This window comes from Arvicola amphibius, chromosome 3 (genome assembly GCF_903992535.2).
Source record: "Arvicola amphibius chromosome 3, mArvAmp1.2, whole genome shotgun sequence".
In the NCBI taxonomy this organism is placed as follows: Eukaryota; Metazoa; Chordata; class Mammalia; order Rodentia; family Cricetidae; genus Arvicola; species Arvicola amphibius.
In genome coordinates this window covers 174,903,516-174,925,813 of record NC_052049.1, presented here as the reverse complement: position 1 = coordinate 174,925,813, position 22,298 = coordinate 174,903,516, and the positions used below count along the sequence as shown (strand labels likewise).

General features: G+C 42.8%; 1 protein-coding gene across 5 annotated transcripts in view; it reads right to left on the bottom strand.

The window, feature by feature from the left end:
• Qrich1 (glutamine rich 1) overlaps window positions 1-21,650 on the bottom strand; it is a 42,029-nt gene extending 20,379 nt beyond the window's left edge. Inside the window, exons 1-4 of one of the 5 annotated variants that reach the window (XM_038322347.2) lie at window positions 21,493-21,650; window positions 19,966-20,025; window positions 6,931-7,260; window positions 2,072-3,103 (exon numbers count right to left, since the gene is read on the bottom strand). In XM_038322347.2, the coding sequence (XP_038178275.1) occupies window positions 2,072-3,103; window positions 6,931-7,239 (1,341 nt within the window). In that variant the 5' untranslated portion in view covers window positions 7,240-7,260; window positions 19,966-20,025; window positions 21,493-21,650. Of the gene's footprint in view, window positions 1-2,071; window positions 3,104-6,930; window positions 7,261-19,965; window positions 20,090-20,796; window positions 21,150-21,492 lie in introns of those variants that run through there. The other 4 variants (XM_038322348.2, XM_038322345.2, XM_038322344.2 and 1 more) reach the window with 4 other exon arrangements.
• Between the last annotated feature and the right edge of the window lie 648 nt (window positions 21,651-22,298).

The window sequence follows — 22,298 nt, the reverse complement described above, 5'->3', positions numbered from 1 at the left end:
TAATACTGAAAAAAAAAAAAATTTACTTTCTTACTATCTTTTTGAGACAAGGTCTCTTTAAGAAGTCAAGGCTAGACTCCAACTCATGGATGGCAATATTACTGTCTCAGCCTCCATGACACCAGGATTACAACATGGCTCTTCCACACCCACTTAAGTGGTACAGTAGAATTGTCTGTAATCTGTCAATCATGTTTTAAATAAACGCTGATTGGCCAGGCAGGAGGTAAAGGTGGAAAAACCAGACAGGAAATAGAAATGATGTAATGAGAACAGGAGAACTCTGGGAAGGAGGAAGTTGATTCCTCCCACTCCTGCCCAGACTACAGAAGCAGCAGGATGTGATCTGCCCCACTGAAAAAAGGTACTGAGCCACATGGCTAACATAGATCAGAAAAATGGGTTAATCAAGATATGAGAGTTAGCCAGTGAGAGGCTAGAGCTAATGGACCAATCAGCTTTGTAACTTATAGAGATCTCTGTGTTATTTCTTTGGGGCTTGCCGGCTGTGGGGTACCAGGCGGGACAGAAAACCCAACAAGCAGGCCTGGCCCTGTTCATTGTTACACTTAAGTTTACAGTCACCAAAAAAGAAAGCCAAAAATCAATGTGTTTACAAAATGCATAGGTGGAGGACAGGAGTGTGTGTGTGTGGGTGGGGGGTGGTGGTGAAGGATGGTGGGAATGTATGAGATTAGACACAGTCCTTATCAAATTCCGAGCCTGAGGGCACGGAGGCTAGGCAGTCAAGCTAGTAACCTATACAGTCCAAGAATGTTACACTTGTTAAGAGTATGTTAAGAGTAGTTAAGAGGATGTTACTGCAGATCCTGAGGTGGATAGCAAATACCTTTTACAGGGAGCTAAAGATAGCCCAAGATCATAAAACCAGATCAAAACCAGCCTATGAAAACAATATTCCTACCCCAAAGAAAATCAGGATAAAAGTAGAGTTAGTTTCTACAGATGCTGTCTGGAATGTGCTGAGAATAAAAGAGAGACATAGAAACAGATGGAGATGAAAATGAGACCAAAGGAGGAAGGTTTCACCACAAAAACAGGAAATGAAGGCTTTCAGAAAAGGCATGGCTCTCCCCAAACCATTTTAACTATGGAGCTCCTACTTTCTCACCAGCTCTTAAGGTTCAAATTAAAGCACAATTGTTTTCCCCATAAGCTATTAAATGGTATAAACACGGAAGAAACTGTCTTGTTTTGTTTTAGATGCTCTTGCTATGTGGCCTAGGCTGGTCCTGAAGTTGTGATCCTCCTGCTTCAGGTTCTGGAGTACTGGTATTAAACAGGCCCGCACAACAGGCCAGTTGCTAATTTTCTTATTTTTGCCACTTTTTTTCCTACTTTGTTTTCTGAGACAAGGTATCATTACATAGTCCTGGATGGCCTACAACTTGCTATATAGAACAAGCTGCCCTTGAACTCAGAGATCTACTTGCCTCTGCCTCCCAAATGCCAGCATTACAGGTGTGTACTCCCATATCCAGAACCTTTCAATAGATCTACTAAGAGGTATTTCAGGTCTTTTAACTTGTTTATAGCATATTAAAGGATAAATAAAAGGAAAAATCTATCTCACAAGCTCTCCACCATGAATTTACTACCAGTGTGTTAATGGCTCAACAACAGCTATTAATGTAAGTAGCCCATCCCACTCCAAATACTCTAAAATCTAAAGAATTACTGGTCATTAATTCCAAAGATGATAAACTTCTTGTCTGTTTATACAGCCTCATCCACTGCTTTTCTTCCTTGTCCTATATACTATCACTACTTTTTTAAAATATTTGTTTGTTTTTCAAGACAGTGTTTCTCTGTGAAACAGTCCTGGCTCTACAGGACTACTCTGTAGATCAGGATGGCCTCAAACTGACAAGAGATCCACCTGCCACAGCCTTCTGAGTGCTGGAATTAAAGGCAAGCGCTACCATTGCCAGACTATACTATCACTATTAAGACAAACATAACGGAATAAATACCCCACACACTATAGTGAATTCTATGTCACACCAGAATCCAAGGAAGGAAAATTCCCTACAGGTTTAGTCTCACTTACTGAACAAGTAACCTGGAGCTGCTGCTGCTGTTGGGGTGGTGGTGGTGTCTGTTCTTGTGCAGTTTGCTGCTGTGGCTGCTGCTGTGGGTCCCATATATGTACAGTCTGAGCCGTATTCTGGTACGTGCCTGCAACGGCCTGCACAGCCACTGGAATATGGATGTTGCCATTCATGAACTGTGCTGGAAAGAGAGAGTTTGCAAGGGTCTGCACTACCTCTTCATGGGAGTTTTTCACTACAGATGTGGTGCCCACCATCTTCTCCTTGTCATCCTCCAGCTTTACAGCTGCCAGGGCTGTGGGTGAGCCACTGACGTGAACTGCGTTGTAGGCTTCCTGGGGAATGGCAATGTGAGTAATGCTCTGCTGCTGAGGGTCCCCCCGGGGCTGGGCAGAATAAACAGGGATGGTCCAAGTTTCTCCTGTAGGGCTAGTTATGGTCCCAGTGGCACTGTACAAGTGGGCACTGTCTACTGTCAGTAAGTCTGGCCTCAAAGACACGTAACTCTGTTGCTGGCCCTGTGGAATGGCCAGCACGGTGGCCACTGGCTGCCCTGAGATGGCGTAGGACACGGTGATGGGCATGTCCACTTTGCGTTTCTTCACTGGCTGAAGGACACTGGCTGTGCCAACCCGCCGTTCTCCTTCCCGGGGTGAGCCCTGTTGGGATGGTGGCGGGGAAAGGGCACCCACGGTCTGGATTTGAATCTGCTGACCCCCAGCAAGAGACTGGCCAGCCACCAGCTGAGCCTGGATTTGTTGATGTGGGATATGTTCCTCTGGGATTTCTGCAGCCTGGATCTGCTGGGCTGCCTGCACATGCTGCACCTGGATCTGGGCTGCTTGCAGCTGCGAGGGGCTGGGGCTCTGCAGAGATGGGGTCTGGATGGAGGGGGCTGCTGACTGCGGTGGTTGGCCCTGGATTTGCACCTGGACCTGGATGGGTTGCTCAGCAGGCTGGTGAACGGTGAACTGAGGGGAAAGTTGCTGAGCCGAGACTTGCTGTGGAGACTGCTGTACTTGCACCTGTACCTGCAGGAACAAGATTCACCAGTGAGTAAAGCAAGCAACATCCAGCTCCCAGGACCCTGTAACATGAATGAGCAAGGAGACTACATCAGTCAAGGCTTCTGGCAGTCACAATGCCCCCAAACCCATAGGAAAACTTCTTCAGCATACATAAAATTTACAGTAAGATCTACCCCAGGAAATAAGACAAGATGATTAACAGGGATCTAAGAACAAACCATTTGAACACTGTTCACTTTTAATTTTTTCTTAGAACATGTGCCCCTTTGGTTTTTTTGCACATTTGTAGAGTGGTATAAGCATATATGTAAGTATATGTTTAAATTTTTCTTTATTAGGCTTGGAGTGTTGGCTCAGTCGTTGTAAGAACTGACTACTCTTTCAGGATCTGGGTTCAACTCCTAGTACCCACATGGTAATCCTCTGTAAGTGCCATTCCAGGAGATCTGACACGTTCTTCTGTACTCCAAGAGCATTACACATGTGGTACACAGACATAGAAGTAGGCAAAACTATAAACATAAAATTGAAGTGTCAAATCTATTTTAATATTTATTTATTATTTATTTATTTATTTATTTTGTGTGCAATATTCTGTCTGTGTGTATGCCTGCAGGCCAGAAGAGGGCACCAGACCCCATTCCAGATGGTTGTGAGCCACCACGTGGTTGCTGGGAATTGAACTCAGGACCTTTGGAAGAGCAGGCAATGCTTTTAACCTCTGAGCCATCTCTCTAGCCCCTAAAGTGTCAAATCTTATAAACAAATTTTATTTAAGCTGGGTATGGTGGCGTATACCTTTAATCCTCCCGAGTGGGAGGCAGAGGTAAATGGATCTCTGTGAGTTCGAGGTCAGCCTGGTCTACAAAGTGAGTTCTAGAACAGCCAAAGATACACAGAGTAACTCTGTCTCGAAAGACCAAAATAAATAAATAGCGTGAGAAAAAAAAAAGCAGCATCCAATTACCTAGATCAAATCTAACTCCTTCTGCAAGCCACGTGGGGTGGTGCATGTTTTTAATATACCAGCACTCAGGAGGCAGAGGCAGGCAGACCTATGTGAGTTAAGAGGCCAGCTTGGTCTACACATGGGCACACATGCACACAAAATAATTAAACATGAAAAGAGATTCTGCTATGTGTCATGGTGCACACTTGTCAACTCTGCATTTGAAAAACTGATACAGGAGGACAGTGAATTTGAGACCTAACCCCAACTAAGAATAACAAAACACAACTGTTAAACATTATTTTATGATTTTTTTGGTTGTTGTTGTTTTTTGTTTTGTTTTGTTTTTTGGAGACAAGGTTTCTCTATGGCTTTGGAGCCTGTCCTGACTAGCTCTTATAGACCAGGCTGGCCTCGAACTCACAGAGATCCACCTGCCTCTGCCTCCCAAGTCCTGGAATTAAAGGTATGCGCCACCATCACCCGGCTAATACTGGTTTTATAAACCCAATTTTATTTTGGGGATGTAGCACTGCTGGTAGATCCCTAGGTTCAATCTCTGTAACATGACAGTAGTAGTGCACACCAGCACTCCCAGCCGTCTGGAGGTGAAGGAAGGAGGGTCAGGAGTCATGACTGTATAATGAGTTCTAGCTTAACCTCTGAAAGTTAAGACTCTGTCTCAAAAACAACAGTAACAGCAAACACATAGGCAAGAGATATTGCTCAGTTTGTTAGTTGGTAGAGTGCTTGCCTAAAATTTGCCATAAACTGGGCACAAGGGTCTGTAATCCTAGCACTTGGGAACAGAAGTTCAAGATTATACTTGACTAAACATAGAGATTAAGACAGGTACATGTAACCCTGTCTCAGAAAACAAAACAAACTAAACTAGTCAGTGACTGAAATACATTTGCTTTAGTAGTCTTTTTTGAGAAGAGAAGAATACCTTAAAGGTAAGATACATTGGTTGTGATAGTCTTTGCACTTTGCAGACAGAGGCAGAGGATATATAGAGAAATCTTATCTCAATAAACATCACCACCACCAAGAGTAGAAACTAGCATGTATACAATAACTGCTACACCACAAGCCAATGTTTAAGTCTGATGTCACTCAGAAATAAAACTAAATAAAATTATGTTCTTAAGTATGTATGTATACAATCTTATTTAATTTTTAGAAAACTTATTAGCCCGGTGGTGATGGCACACGCCTTTAATTCCAGCACTTGGGAGGCAGAGACAGGTAGATCTCTTAGTTCAAGGCCAGTCTGGTCTAAAGAGCAAGTTCCAGGACAGACTTCAAGCAACAGAGAAACCCTGTCTCAAAAAATACAAAGAAGTGTGCGTGCGTGTGTGTATACATATACATACATATATACATACACACATATACACACACATATATATGAGAATTATTGACATGTGTGGTGGCACATGCCTTTAATCACAGTTCTAGGGAGGCAGAGGCAAGAGAATCTCTTGTGAGTCCAAAACCAGCCTAGTCTACAAATGGAGTTTCAGGACAGCCAGGACTGTTAAACAGAGAAACCTTATGTCATAAATAAATAAATGAAATTATTATGATGAGTATATGATGTGGTGAAGGGGAGATGCATAGAAGTCACAGCTGGAAGTAGTAGGTCACCAGTTCCTAAAGCTCACAACTGTTTGTAACTCCAGTTCCAGGGAATCTGATACCCTCACTTAAACATACATGTATCTAAAGTAAAATAAAACTCAACCACAATACAATGAAAACAAAACAAAACAAAACAAACAAAAACAAAAACTACTTGGAGGAAACTGTTTCCTCTAAAGCTCCCTAAAAAAAAGAAAAACCTATGCCTCATCAAGTCAATGTATTCACTCTTCCATTTTGAATAAGCATCATGGCAGCATTATCTGAGGCTAATAAGTAGAAAATGCCAACCTATAAATCTATAGGTGATCAAGATTTTTTGTTTTTGTTTTTCGAGACAGGGTTTCTCTGTAAAAGACCAGGCTGGCCTCGAACTCACTGAGATCCACCTCCCAAGCGCTGGGATTAAAGGCATGCACTACTACCGCCAGCAGTGATCAAGATTTGAGACGCACACCAGATTTTAATTTTAAGGCAGGTTCCAAATGCCACACTTTCCATAATGAGCCCAAAATAGTTTTCCTATGCTTTCTGCTCAGGCTGTCACAGAAAGAAGAAAAGGCTCAGTCACGTGAAGCTATCACACTCAATTCAGTGCTAGCCTCTGCTTTCTGCATTGTTCAAGCTCTCTAAAGCAAATATCAAATACCTATAGATTTCATAAGTTTACAGTAACTAAAGAGAGCACCAACAATAGGAAAAATTCTCCATGTTGGGAAAATAATTTCCAATATTTCTTTCATTCTTTTTCGGTTTTTTTTCTGGCGGGGGGTGGGGGATGATAGAGGGTTTCTCTGTAGTTTTGGAGTCTGTCCTGGAACTCGCTCTGTAAATTAGGCTGGCCTCAAACTCAGAGATCTGCCTGCCTCTGCTTCCCGAGTGCTGGGATTAAAGTCGTGTGTCACCACCACCCAGCAACTTCTAACATTTCTAACATTTGGTATTTTTTTGTTTTTGTTTTTAAATATTTATTTATTATGCCTACAATATTATATCTGTGTGTATGTCTGCAGGCCAAAAGAGGGCAGCAGACCACATTTACAGATGATTGTGAGCCACCATGTGGTTGAGGGAAATGAACTCAGGACCTTTGGAAGAGCAGGCAATGCTCTTAACCACTGAGCTATGTCTCCAGCCCCCCATTTCTAACATTTGTATAGGTATATTTTAACTAACCAAAACTGTGAGGAAAAATATAAAGTTTATTTATAGGCTCCAATTTAGTACTTCCTTTTACCTGAACCTGCTGTGGCTGCTGAACCTGGATTTGCTGTTCTTGCTGAGTTTGTGGTTGAACACTGGTTGTGACTGGACAAGCAAGTTCAAGCAAAGATCCAGCCACTTCAGTACTGTCTGTGTATATGCAGTTTCCACCCTGTTGGTACACCATGGTGGTGGTGGCAGTCTGCTGGAACTCTTGAAGAGCTTCTGGTCCCTTAGACGCCAGTGAGTCCAGAAATTCCTTCATCCTGTGTTGGGGGACAGACCTCGCCTTCACTCGGATGTACTCTTCAAATGAGATGGTATTCTCCAGAGAATTATTCATATTGCAGAGTCCTTAGGGTTCCTAAAATTAAAATGGACAGTCAACATTTTGCTACTGTTAGCATACTGTTTATTTTTTTTTTACATTAATTGATTAGGAGTGGGCATGCACATGCCAAGGCATGCGTGTGGAAGTCAGAGGACAACCCACTTCAGTTGGTTCTCTTTCCACCACGTGGGACTCAGGGATCAAACTCAAGTCATGAGGCTTGGCAACAGGTGGCTTTATCTGTTGAGCCATCTTACCAACCCTATTGTTTCTATATCCTGAAAACCTGAAATTCAGAGACAAATACTCTGATAATGAGAATGGAGTGTGTGTGTGTGTGTGTGTGTGTGTGTGTGTGTGTGTGTGTGTATTCCAAAGCAAAGTTTTATTATACCATCTCCCCCTCCCCAAAAATAAACTGTAGGACATTTTGTTTTTTTTGTTTTGCTTTTCGTGACAGGGTTTCTCTGTGTAGCTATGGCTGTCCTGAAACTCACTCTGTAGACCAGGTTGGCCTCGGACTCGGAGATCCACCTGCCCCTGCCTCCAGAATGCTGGGATTATTAAAGGCGTGTGCCACCAACACCTGGCAGGATTTCTTTTTTAAAGATAGGAGCTCACTATGAACCATTGGCTGACCTGCAATTGCTATGTTAATCAGGCTGCCCTTAAGCCCACAGAAATGTATCTGCATCTGCCTTGAAAGTTCTACGCCCGGCTCTGTGGGGGTATTTTAATGTTTAGATTTCTCATTGGTCTTATCATTAGTAGGATGTGTACAAGATAATGTATGGACACACATGACATGTGTATAAAATCAGAGACAAGTATAGTTTTTCTCTTACTTTTACATGGGTTCTGGGGATGAAACTCACATGTTTACACAGTAAGTGCCTCTCAAATGCTGTGCCCTATAGTAGAATTATTTATGTATGCCATCTATCAAAACCTCAGAGACAGGGGCATGCTGCTTATCTCCCACTAGTAACACCAGAAATCGCTGGTGGCACACACCTTTAATCCCAGCACTCAGGAGGTAGAAGCAGGCACTCTTTGAGTTTGAGGCCAGCCTGGTCTACACAGTGAGCTTCATGGCAGCTAGAACACAGAGAAAACAAAGAAACAAACACATAAAGAAACACCAAAAATCTGCTGGATTTAGAGGTGCACTCCTTATTATCTATACATATGTAATTCCAGTACATGGCAGGCTGAGGCAACAGTATCCCAAGTCAGAGGCCAGAAGGAACTACATGCTACATATACTAAGACACCATTAAGAAAAGAGCAAAGGAAAGGAAAAAGGAAAGACCAACAATCTCATTTTGCCATACACTGCTCACATTCTTTGGCAGCCTGGCTAAAAACATTTACAAATAAGGCTCTAGAGCCCTATTACCTAATTTCATATTGCACCTTGACATCAACTGTGTCAACTCTAGGCAAACCAGTTAACTTCAGTTTTCTTCTATTAAATAGGAATAAAACAGCACTTACCTCAGAGTCAACATGAAAGAGAGAATGTGTGTGTGTGTAATGCTTGGAAAAATACTTGAGAAACAGGCAGCACTAGGGAGGCAGAGGCAGGACTAATTTTAGAGTTAAGTGGGGCTGGTGAGATGACTCAGTAAGAGCACCTTCTTGCAGAGGACCAGGGTTCTATTTCCAGTACCCACACATCTCACAAGACCTGTAACTCCAATTCAAAGGAATCTGACAACCTCTTCTGGCCTCTGTGGTAGCAGGCATGCATGTGGTACATGGAGGCAAAACACCCATATCCACATAAAATAAAACAGATAAATCTAAAATAAATTAGAAGGAACTGAAATAGTAACTTAAATATTTAAGTTACTACAACTAAAATTCAGAAACCGATTTTGCACTTTTTTTTCATCAAGTGTCTAAGACAAAAATGACCTGGGGCCAGGAAGGGCCTGTAATTCAAGCACTGAGGAGGCCAATTCAGGAGGATCATGAGTTTAAGGCCAGCTTGGGCTACATCATTCGACCTTGCCTTAAAAGAAACAAAAATAAGGTATGGAGATGCAGCTCTGTTGGTAGAGTGCTTGTCTGCCTAGCACACAAAGCCCCGGGTTTAGTCCCTAACACCACAAAAAAAAAAAAAAAAAAAAAAAAAAAAAAAAAAAAAAAAAAAAAAAAAAAAAGGCAGTAAGTTTCAGGTCTGTAACTTCAGCATTCAGAAGAGTCCAGAGAACCTGAAGTTCAAGGTCATATATCTGCAAAATGGCAAAAGCAACAGATAGACTTTCAAAACAAAAGGGCCATCAAAGGCTCAAGAGTAAAAACACTTTCATTCAAGACCTATGACCTAAGTTTAACCCTTACAACATATATTATGGAAGAAAGGAACCAACTCCCACAACTGTCCTCTGACCTCCACACACGTGTCCTGGCACACACAAACACACATGCATGCATGCGATAAATGAATGAATGGATGTAAGAAAGTTTAAAAAACAAGCCAACAAGAACAAAAAGCTCGATGACCTATGGACACTAAATTGACTGTCAACACAGCTTCTGCAGTATCCTTCTAGGCAGCACCATCTCCCCAAAAAAGGACTCTCAGTTGATCTCAAATGTCTGGAAAAGTGATTTATTCCCCTGAGCCATAGGCAAGAAACACTAGTCTTTCACTACTGAGATGCTCCACCTATGCTGCAGACTCAGGCTTGTGGACAATCATCAACTTCCTTTCACCTGACTCTGAAACTACTGGCAGACAAAACTGTCCTACTCCTCTCTACACAGCCCACATATGGCAGGTGCTTACATACTTCGTAGATTTATAATTCAAGGTCTAGCAGAATTAAGAATCTTCTGCAGCTAGAGAGAAGGCTGAGTGATTAATACTTGCTGCTCTTCCAGAGGATGCAGGTTCAAATCCCAGTACTCACATCAAGAGGCTTGTGCTGGAGAGATGGCTCAGTGGTTAAGAGCACTGGCTGCTCTTCCAGAGGTCCTAAATTTAATTCCCAGCAACCACATGGTGGCTCACAACCATCTGTAATGAGATCTGGCGCCCTCTTCTGGTGTGTGGGCATACATGGAGGCAGAATGTTGTGTACATAATAAATCTTTAAAAAAAAAAAAGAGGCTTACAACAGCCTGTAACTCCAGCTTCAGGGGAATTCAGTGCTATCTTCTGAGTAATCAATGACTAGCAGACACATATACACATGAATAAAATTAAAATATTCTTTCTAATTATTTCCCCTTTTCTTTCTTTTTCTTTTTTGGTTTTTCGAGGCAGGGTTCTCTGTGTTGCTCTAAAGCCTGTCCTGGAACTTACTCTGTAGACTAGGCTGGCCCCGAACTCAGAGACCTGCCTGCCTCTGCCTCCCAAATTCTGGGATTAAAGGCATGGGCCACTATAGCCCAGCAAAATAATCTTATAGCCCTAGTTGGCTCGGAATTTGCTATGTGAACCAGGCTGGCACTGAACTCAGAGATACTCCAGCATCTGCCTCCCTTTTGCATGAGATTAAAATGCGTACCACCATGCCCAACTTCATTATATTCACAGTAGGTTTTCAGTGAGTGACCCAAAATTACTGACTCACTCCACAGACACAGAATGTATCAATCCTCCAATTTCCTTAAGAAGATGGCTCTCATAATAAAGAAAAAATAGCAAGGCTGGCATGTTGGTAAAGTGCTTGCTTGTCTTTTAGGCCAAGGCTACAGGGTTCAATCTCAAAAACTTTCTAAATTAGATATAGTGGTACATTAGGGAGATGTAATACAGGAAGAACAAGGTCATCCTCAGCTACAAAAAAATTGGGATACAGGAAACCTTGTCTCAAAAATACTCAGTATCTCATAGTGGCATTGCACGTCTTTAAACCCAGCACTCAGAAGGCAGAAGTGGCAGATCTCTGTGAGTTCCAGGGCAACCAGGGCTACACAGAGAAACACTGTCTTGAAAAACCAACCAACCTTCTGAGGCTGAAGAGATGGTTCAGAAGTAAAGAGCACTGGCTGCTCTTCCAGAGGTCCTGAGTTCAATTCCCAGCAACCACATGGTGGCTCACAACCATCTATAATGAGATCTGGTGCCCTCTTCTGGCATGCAGTGCAGGCAGAACACTATAGGCAGAATAAATAAATAAATCTTAAAAATAAAAACCAACCAACCAACAAAACAAACCCCTCAACATCTCAATATTATAAAGTTCATAACATGCAGGACTCTTATCTATTACAAACACCCTTCTGCTCTAAAGGAGACTAAAGTGAGATTACATGAGAACATATTCACATGTCTTCCACAATGCTGGTACACATTTAAGTTTTTCCATCTCCATTACAAAGGGGCTATTGTTTAAAATAGGATACTTGGATCCCCAATTATGCAGGGCCAGAAAAATGGCTTAGCAGATAAAGACACTTGCCACCATGCCTCAAACGCCTGAGTTTAAGTCTTCAACTCTTAGGACCTATACAAGGGTAGGAGGAGAGACTCAACTCCTACAAGTTTTCCTGTTACCTCAACATGCAAGCTATGGTGCACTAATTCCTGTACGTGACATTATGAGACACAAACACACAGACACACACATACAAAGTTCTGATAGCTAAAAGCCTGTTTATTTTAGAACTGAGTTGACAGGCATGAGAACAGCTTCAAGTTTCAGGTCAGCCCAGTCTATATAGTGAGTTCCAGCCCACTTTGGGCTATGCGACATACAAAATCCTATCTCAAAAACCCAGGTGGGTGCTGGAGAGATGGTTCAGAGGTTAAGAGCACTGGCTTCCAAAGAGCCTGAGTTCAATTTCTAGCTCACAACAATCTGCAATGATATCTGGTGTCTGGTACCCCCTTCTAGCATGCAAGCATACATTCAGGCAGAACACTGTATACATTATAAATAAATAAATCTTAAAAAAAAAAACTGAACAGGTACTGGGGAAATGGTTCAATCAGCAAATACAAACATGAATACCTGAGTTCAATCCCTAGTTGAGCACCGTAGCATGAGACTGTAATCTAAGCACTGGGGAGGCAGAGACAGGTATAGATAGATCCCTTGGGCTTGCAAGACAAACCAACTGGTTCAGTGGTTCTCAATCTTCCTAATGTTGCAACTTTTTTAAAATACAGTTCCTCATGTTGTGGTGAACCCCAACCATAAAATTATTTTCATTGGTACTTTATAACTGTAATTTTGCTAGTATTATGAACCATAGTATCATAATATAAATGTCTGTGTTTTCTGATGGTTTGGGGGTCATTCGACATTCACCCCAAGGAGTCAAGTTAAATAGGTCATCTCTATTATACAGGAGGCCGTGTCATAAACTAAGGAGTGACTAAAAGGTCCTAACGCTAAAACTCTGGCCTCCCACAAATACATGAACCAGGACACACATGCATGAATATGTACACACACGCCAAAACCAACAATAAAAAAGTAAATAGAAGCTGAGGAAATGGCTCAATTGTTAAAGAACTTGCCCACAGTAGACTAGCCAAATCCATGAGTTGCAGGCGCAATGAGAGCTCCTATAAGGTGGAGTGAGGAAGGCCACACTATACCAACCTCTGGCCTCTACACACACAGGAACACACACAAAGACAAATGGAAGCCAGGCACTATTAGTAGTACACATATCTAATCCAAGCACATAGATATCTGCTATGAGTTTGAAGCCAGAAAGACCTTGTGCAAAGGAACAAAAACAATAAAAAGGAGTCCTAGAACATAAACTTTGTTTCTGAAACAGGGATTAAAGGTGTTTGCTACCACTCCCTGGTTGTTCACTGATTCTTTACAAATTTTAAGCATTTACAACCTAAGATCTGAGTCATAACTCAAATAACTCACCTTCTCAATTTGCTGGAAATCGAACCTAGTCTTCTAAAAGAACCAATGCTCTTCAATGCTGAATCCACAGTAAATCTACAGTGTTCTAAGCTTAGAATCAGCTAACACCATGTGGTACATCAAGGATAAGTCAAAGTACATTTGAGAGTAAGCTCAACTTGAAACTTCCTACAGGTCTATAAAATCAGCGAACTAGCAGGGCAAGGTGGTGTACATCTTTAATACCAACACTCAGAAGACAGAGGCAGAAGGATCTGAGTTTGAGGTCAGCCTGGTCTCCAGAGCAAGTTCCAGTACAGCCAGAGCTATAGAGAAACCACCTCAAAAAAATTATACAAAAACAAAACAAAACAGTGCTGGAGAGAAGGCTCAGCGGTTAAAAGCACTATCTGCTCTCCCAGAGATCCTGAGTTCAATTCCCAGCAACCACATGGTGGCTCACAATGCCCTCTTCTGGCATGCATAAAGACAGAGCACTCATGTACATAAAATATATAAATAAAAAGTCTTGTTAAAAAATAGAATAAAAGGGGGCTGGAGAGATGGCTCAGAGGTTAATAGCATTGCCTGCTCTTCCAAAGGTCCTGAGTTCAATTCCCAGCAACCACATGGTGGCTCACAACCATCTGTAATGGGGTCTGGTGCCCTCTTCTGGCCTTCGGGCATACACACAGACAGAATATTGTATACATAATAAATAAATATTTTAAAAAAATACAATAAAATAAAACAAAGACCCAAAGGAAGCTAAAACATTTTAACAAGTGGATTTAATGGAGAACTTTATTTTTAAAAATTTTATTATGCAGCTGGGCATAGTAATGTCTCTTTTCTTCTTTCCTTCCTTCCTTTTTTTTTTTTTGGTTGAACTTTTATATATGTTTTTTTATTTGGGATGGGGGCCTCTCTACAAAGCCTGGGAATTCACAGAGGTACACCTGCCTCTGTCTCTTGGATGATAGAATAAAATATGTGCACCACAACAACTCAGCTAGGTGCACACCTTTAATCCCAGTCTCAGCACTCTTGAGGGAGAGACAGGCAGATCTCTGAGTTAAAGGCCAGCCTGGTCTGAGTTCCAAAATAGCCAGGGCTGCTATACACAGAGATCCTGTCTCAAAAAAACAAAAAGAGAAAAAAAATTACATGTATGTAGTGGGTATTCACTCCACCGTGGGCTGTCTGGCCTGACATAGGCAGTGCTTCTCGTCTGCCTACAGGTGACCTCTTATAATAAAGAAGGGAAGGTGGTCATGCTCTCTTGCTCCCTTGGGTAAAGACTAAATCAGGCAGCATGAAGCAGTATGCGATCAGTCCCCAGCTTTCAAAGGACTCTGCATATCCTGTATTCTTGAGTGTATTTCCCCTTTCATATCTTAATGAATCCTTGATACCCCTTAAACAGACACACATGGATTTCTCTTAACAACATGTATTTGTGTGTGTATCTGCATGTGTGTAGAGGTCAGAGGATAATCCATTGGGGTCTGATCTCTACCATTCAGGTCCTGGGGATTAATAAGTGTAGTGATTGGTGACAAGTGCCTGTATCTGCTAAACCATTCCCAATACAGAACTCAAAACTTTTACTAAAAGAAGTTACTTTGAACGAACTTTCCAAACCTGTAAATTGTTATAGAAAGCACAGCTAGTTTTCATTTCTTGTCCTTATAACTTGCAAACTTGAAACTATCCATCACAGTTCAATATCCCAATAAACAAAAGTTCAAACTAGCTTCAACCTGATACACAAATGCTGCTTTGGAAAACAACAAAGACAACAACCTTATAGTAATTTTTCAAAGAGTTCATGTGCTATACACAACACACACTCTTGAGACAAGCTACAACTCACAATGTAGACCATGCTGGTCATAGAACTCAGAGATCCATCTGCCTCAGCCTAAGTGTTGGAAGTTCTGGGATTGAAGGCGTGTGCTATCATGCCCAACTTCCTAAATATTTAAAAGCTCTCTCTACCATGTCATTTACTTGTAATGTTGTCTTCTGTGCATTTTTTTAAAGTGGGGCTGGGAGTCAAACACAAGGCCTTACATATACTAAGGAAGTACTCTACCACTGATAGAGCTTTAGCTCCTAAGAGTACTTTAAAACAATACTGTGAGCCAGGTTTAGTTGTGCCCACATTGAATCTCAACATTCAAGAGGCAGAGGCAAGCAAATATCTGTGAGTTCCAGGACAGCCAGGGGTACACAGAGAAACTCTGTCTAAAAAAACAAAAGACTGTTTCCAGTGGGACGCCACTGCTCCATCTACATAACCAAAATCTCTTTTCTGAGACAGGGTTTCTCTGTATAATAGCCCTGACTGTCTTGGAATTCACTCCACAGACCAGACTGCCTCTGCCTCCCCAGTGCTGGGATTAAAGTCGTGCACCACCATGGCCTGGCTCTACAATCATGTTAACCTAGACTGTCTTGGAATTTGCTCCACAAACCAGACTGCCTCTACCCTCCCAGTGCTGGGATTAAAGGCGTGCACCACCACTGCCTGGCTCTACAACCATATTAACCTAGACTACATAAATTATAAGCAAGCCTGAGATACACCAACCTGGCTCAAAACAAAACAAAACAAAAAAAAACAAAAACAACAACAAAAAAACCTAAGTTTTTTTTAACTTTAATTAAACTAATAAGGCATGTCAAAAATGAAATGAGGGATGTGTTTCTTGCCCCAATGCCACAAAATAATTTTGAAAATACTTCCTGACACAGAAACATAGATGTGTAAATACAAAACAAAAAGACAGCTAATATAATTTTACTTGTATGGCCCAATATTGTTTAGTTTTACATTAGGAGAAAAAACAGTCAAGGGGGCTGGAGAGATGGCTCAGCGGTTAAGAGCACTGCCTGCTCTTCCAAAGGTCCTGAGTTCAATTCCCAGCAACCACATGGTGGCTCACAACCATCTGCAATAAGGTCTGGTGCCCTCTTCTGGCCTTCAGGCATACACACAGACAGAATATTGTATACATAATAAATAAATATTAAAAAACAGTCAAAAATATCTGAACACTAACAATTAGCTGATAAATCTAAGTTCCTTTCTGTGTACTGCTCTATTTTACAAGTTGCATAACAAGATACCAAATCACCAATGCCCCTCCCTTATACACAACAGTAAGACAAAAACAATTCCTTTTATGAGTAGTATGGTTTTTCCCTAACAACCTTCAACTCTTACAAACAAAAATTATCGAACACCAAAAGTTTACATAATAATGAAGGATGTTAAAATCCTCAAGATGCTGCTCACAAAGACACAAAGGCTAAGCTTCCATAAAAAATAAACTACTCCACTCAAGAGATAAGACTCATAATTAGTTGCAAGCCAAAGAGCAGGTGAAAAGCAGGAAGGAAATTATAAGACTTCTAAAAACACAAAGCTCTCTGGGAATATATTGAGTATCCCCAGTATCTGCACATCAGGACAGAGTAACAATGGAAAAAGAGAAAACACAGTAGGATAGGTAGAATCTGTAAACAGCTCCCATCAACAGATCCAAGGCACTTACTTTCTCTATGTTACTTATCTGCCTCACTCTACTTAGTTTAGGAAAGCTATTATCAACATAATACCTGACAGAAATTTAACATACAAGCTATCATTTTATTACTAGAACACAATTGTCCTCATGGAAAAGATTTCTCAAAAACATCTCCAATGGTGTTGTGGCTAATTTTCTTCCCATTTAGGTATTAAGAGATGATTCTAGGCAGGCAGAGGTAATGGTGCAGGCTTTTGATCCCAGCACTTGGGAGGCAGAGGCAGGCAGATCTCTGCGAGTTCCACATCAGTCTGGTCTACAAAGTGAATTCCAGGAAAACCAGGACAATTAAACAGAGAAACCCTGTCTTGCAGAAAAAGAAAAGGGGGAGGGGGATTCTGGTACTCACCACACTCACCCCTTCTTGAGTCACTTATTTCTTCCTAGGAGTCCTAAGGTTTGTTTGCTTGTTTGACTGGTCAAGTACAGAAATAGGCGGGATGGGGGTGGGTGGGGAGTTGGGTGTGTATAACAAGGAGTTCAATTAGTGACTGACTGCAACAATCAAGATAACTCATTACCTTTGGATTAGCCATGGTTTTTTGAGGTTTTGTATTTCTATGAGAAGACAACCCAAAACCCAAGTTCCCTCAGTCTTGCCTCCTTTTTGAGACCAAAACCTCTCTCAAATACCTACTCTAAGAATGGTTCTCATAGCTTAATCTGATTTAAAAACTGCACTTTCACATGTTAAAAGAAGACCAATTTTAAGAAATTAGCCATATTTGATCTAAATAAGGTAAGCAGTTATTGTCAAGGAAGCATAATGGAAAACCCACTTCTATTCTTTTTTTTTGGGCGGGTGGTTTTTTGAGACAGGGTTTTTCTGTAGTTTTGGAGCCTGTCCTAGAACTAGCTCTTGTAGACCAAGCTGGCCTCAAACTTACAGAGATCTGCCTGCCTCGGCCTCTTGAGTGTTGGGATTAAAGGTGTGCGCCGCCACCGCCCAGCTTCCTACTACTATTCTTACAGGTACTAACCCACCACAAAGTTTGTTTGTCAAAGAAATTATTGCATGGGGGCCACTCATCTATCACACGCCGTTTCTTAGAAATCCCAGACTTGCCAGGCGGTGGTGGCGCACGCCTTTGATCCCAGCACAGGGAGGCAGAGGGTGGGGAATCTCTGTGAGTTCAAGGCCAGTCTGGTCTACAAGAGCTAGGACTGACTCCAAAGCTACAGAGAAACCCTGTCTCGAAAAAAAATAAATAAAATAAAATAAAAAAATAAAAAGAAATCAACACATACTCAACTAAGAATTTAAAATCCATATTTTTATCAAATACTGATAGGCTGTAAACTGACTAGTAAAGTTGAAAATATGCCTTCCATAAAATCAAGCAATTCTAACATTAAATGCATATGACAACAAATACACATGCAAACGTTCATAGTAGCACTAATATCTATAAACTAGAAGCAATTTAAATGTTTACTAGCATGGGACAGAAAATTATGGAATATCAACAGAACAATACAGCAACAAACATCAAGCAGAAGACAGTAATAAAGTAAGTAAGCTTGGGAGGCAGAGATGAGAGACAGGTGGATCTCTGTGAGTTCAGAGCCAGCCTGGTCTACATGGTAAACACTGCAAAACAGCCAGAGGTGCATAGTGAGATCCTGTCTTGAAAACAACAATAATCATAAAGCAAGACTGCCTGTGTACATATGGATTTTAAAAAAAAAAGAAAAAAAAACTGTTTATGGATACAGAGATGGTAAATATAAAGACAAAAGACAAGATTATCAAGCTGAAGAAATGGTTTAGCAGTAGTCAAGCACATTGGCTGCTCTTCCAGAGGCCCTGGGTTTGATTCCTGGCACCCCAATGGCAGCTCACAACTGTCTCTAACTCCAGGCCCAAGGGATCAAACACCCTACCCTATTCTGGTTCTGAGGGTACTGCATGCACAGTGCATGACATATATACAGACAAAACACCCATACACATTAAAAAATAAAGTCTCCAAGAACTGAGATGCTATGAGGAGGAACAGATCAGAGATGATGACATTCTATTTCTTAGATGTAGTTACACTAATCTGATCTGTAAACAGTGCCTACATATTCCACAACCTTAAGGGAGGGTGCTGTAGTGTGTTTGTCTAGCATGTACAAAGCCCAAGGTTTGATCTCCCATCCACAGAGAATGAGTTTGGTGGCGGCATACTTATAATCTCAGCACCTGGGAGGAAGAGGCAAGAGGATCAGAAGTTCAAGATCATGTTCCACAGCAACAAGCCAACCCAAAATTCCTAAAATCCATCTCAAAGAGAAAAAGATCAGCCTTCTAAGTAGGTCCAAAGAAATCATTTCTTTCCCCCTTTTAAGAAAGCAAAAATGTACATCTTTTTCTTCATGCAGGCAAATCAGTTTAATCCGACAAATCACAGAGCTGAAGAAGTCGCTTAGTGGTAAAGTGCATGCTTAGCATGTGCAAAACTCTAGGATCAATCCTCTGCACCAAGTAACAAAAACAAACAAAAACCTGCTAAAAACAGAAATCATAATCAAATATTATAAGGGAAAATACTGAAGCTCAGAGGACTTACACTTGGAACTAAATGCAGGCGAGCAAAGAAAAGGTGTTCGTGTAACACCTCATTCTGAGGCCAACTCAGAAACAGATATTCACAGATAAAGCAGAGGAGTGAGAAGCATGGCACATCGAGCACAAACCACTACTGACTAAGCATGCAAGCTTAGGGGAAAATATCCTTGATTCTGTAGCTGTTATAAAAGAGGACAGCCACACCCAAAATCCCTAACGGGGCTTTGATATATGTTGCTTTTGTTTTTTCAAGCAATTCAAATTCACAGTAAAATTCAACAACTTTTTGTGCGTTTGTTTGGAGACACAACATCAACATTAGCTTTTGCAAGGAGATATGAAACTGTGTAAGTTCTTGGAGAAGTATAAAAGCTTATCCCAGAGAACTAAAAGTTATCAGGTAAATATTAGTTCATGGAAACATTGTTTAAAAAAAATATAGATAATCCAGAATAAGCAAGCTTAAAAGGTATAAAAAGTTTTTAACTACATCCTCAAAAAAACCTGACTTGTTCTTTTCAACCATTTAGGTTCTTAGTTGATGCTCTGCAATGTAATCCTGCATGTTCAGTTGACGTAGATTTTAAGGGACCACTGTCCAAGCAACAGTTTCCCACATCTGCAGTTTTCTAGTAGCTTGCGGTTTCTAGCAGACAACACCGAGAATGAATGACAGGATTTGTAGTTTCAGTATCATCAAGGGGTGGGGGTAACGGACTGCACACATACTTCCAGCATATGAATGATTTTAACTCACCAGTCACCATGTTGCATGTATGTCTGCTGCGTGTCCTGAGTTCTTAAGACTTCTAACATTCTGAAGAAGATAGAACAAAGAAGTTCCTTCCATCCTCAGCCTCTTTTTAAGTTTTAACTTTGTTCTTAAAAAAATAGTTTATTAAAAAGAAACATTACTACCAAATTTGATTACTTTTAGCTTGCTTTTCTTCAAGCTTAGTGGATCATACTGTATAATAAACTAGCAGATGTTTTGTGTTAGAAAAAAAAGAGATGCATATTTCTCTTTCACAAACCTAGATTTCCTTGACACCAGATCACGGTGCTGGGACCAAAAAAAACAAAAAAACAAAAAAAAAAAAAACAAAAAACAAAAACTGGGAAGGACTTAAGTCACTTGATTTCTGTAGTGACACGGGACGATTTTAGAAATTTCTGCTGGGTACTTTAGAAAATACAAAGAAAATAAAATCATTGATCAAGTTTATCAACGTTAAGAACCGGCCCTTATTCGGAACAGAAAAGCAAGCCCCTCCCACCCATGCGGGGGCGTGGGGGGAGATGCATTTAAGGATTTAAAGCGGAATTTTAAAACTTGGAGAATTTGGTACCACACACATTAGAGAATATTTTTCCGGTGAGCACAGAGGTGACGTGTATCAACTGCGCTTATGGTTTCTCATAGAAGATAAAACAGGCACTAACGAAGGGCCTTGTAGTGTTAAATTAACCTTCTCTCCTCGTCACAAAGTACCAGTACAAGGTGAAAAGACCCAAGGGGACCCAATACCCTCTCTGGCCAATAGGACTCCGTTTCCGAAGCAGGGTAGCACCCTCCCCAAGCACCCACCCAGTACGTGGGCCTCCCTTAAATGACAGCATTCTTCAGTTAGTACGAGCAATCTTGTCTGCCTCGCAGAGGAACGGAGCCGCAAGCCAGACAGCAAAGCCGCTAGGTTTCTCTGCGGACCTAGGCCACCGCTACCCCGGACGTCACCAGAGCAGGAAGGGCCCAACCCTCCACGTTCCCCACGCAGCGAGTCGCTCGTCCGCCAGGCTGCCGGCCCTCAGCTCGGAGGGGGCGTCCTGCGCGCACTCGGGACGGCGCGACCAACTAACAGCAGGGCGCGCGCCGCACAACCTGGGGGTCGCGGAGAGGCGCGCGCCCCGGAAGCCGCTCTAGCCCACGGGCCACAGCTGAGAGCCAACGGGGACGCGCACGTCGAGCGGCAACGCGCAACGGGAGGACCGCACAGCGCGCGCGTTACCGCGCGCAAAAAAAAAAAAAAAAAACAGGCTCGTGCGCGCGCGCGCCCCGTGGCGCGCGCCCCTGCGCCGCGCCCACCCGGAGCCCGGGCCCGCCCCTCCCCCCATCGGCGGGGCGGAGGCGCGCGAGCCGAGGGCCGGTCTCCGTTCCCCGGCCGGCCCGAGGTCGCTGGGGCCCAGCGGCGGCGGCCCTTCCGCCCCCGCCCGCCGTTGTGTGGAGTGGGCCTGCTGCCCCAGTACCACAGACTGGCTGCATTCCCACCCCGACCAGAGCCCTCACCCGGCGACGCCACCGCCGCCGCTGCCTCCGCTCTACCCGCCGGCCCCGCTTCACCGCTCGGGGCCTCGGTTCTGCCGTCGCTGCTCCAAGACCGACAGGATTTTCTCCTCACAGCTCCCTGGGCGCCATCTTACATTCAACCCTCACAACCAATGGGAGCTGAGCACACTTCTCGCGATAATGGAAGGAGCGGATCCCGCGAGAGCTGCCGGTCAGACTTAAAGGGAACGCTTCTGAGAGGGAGGTCGGTGGGACTGAGAGTGGTCCTCGGTTGTTGAAAGGAGCGCCACGCCCATGGACGCCCCTCCATGAGGGGAGGAGCTTAGGCCTGGGGTTCGATACCCCGGGGTTATTTTGCTCCCGCCAGGGGTCTGGAAGCGTGCTTCTAGAACCCACCTATGGCGTCCCGCTTGCGCCTCCCCTGCCTGCTCAACTCCTCGCGAGGCGTGGCCCGGCCTACCTCAGTGGTTAAGGTGGCCTCCCAAACCCCTAAACTGGGCTCAGCTTTAACAGTTGTACCGCCCCTGGGAAATGCTCGGGCTGCGGATACTCTGGAGAAAACAGCTTGGGAACGCTCACCATCAGCTGCCATCTGAGATCAGTTTACCAGAGTCAGGTCCACCTTAAAGCGGGCCTTGGGTAGCCCAGTGTTTGTATACAGGGAAAATGTGGAAGGCATTAAAGCTGCAGGCACTCACCTACCGCCTCCCCAGCAACTGACAGCCACCCAGAGAGCAATCAGCCTCTGGGCAAGCCTTTCTGCCTTCTGCACTTGTTCCTGTCCTGGCAAACTCTTGAGTCTTCAA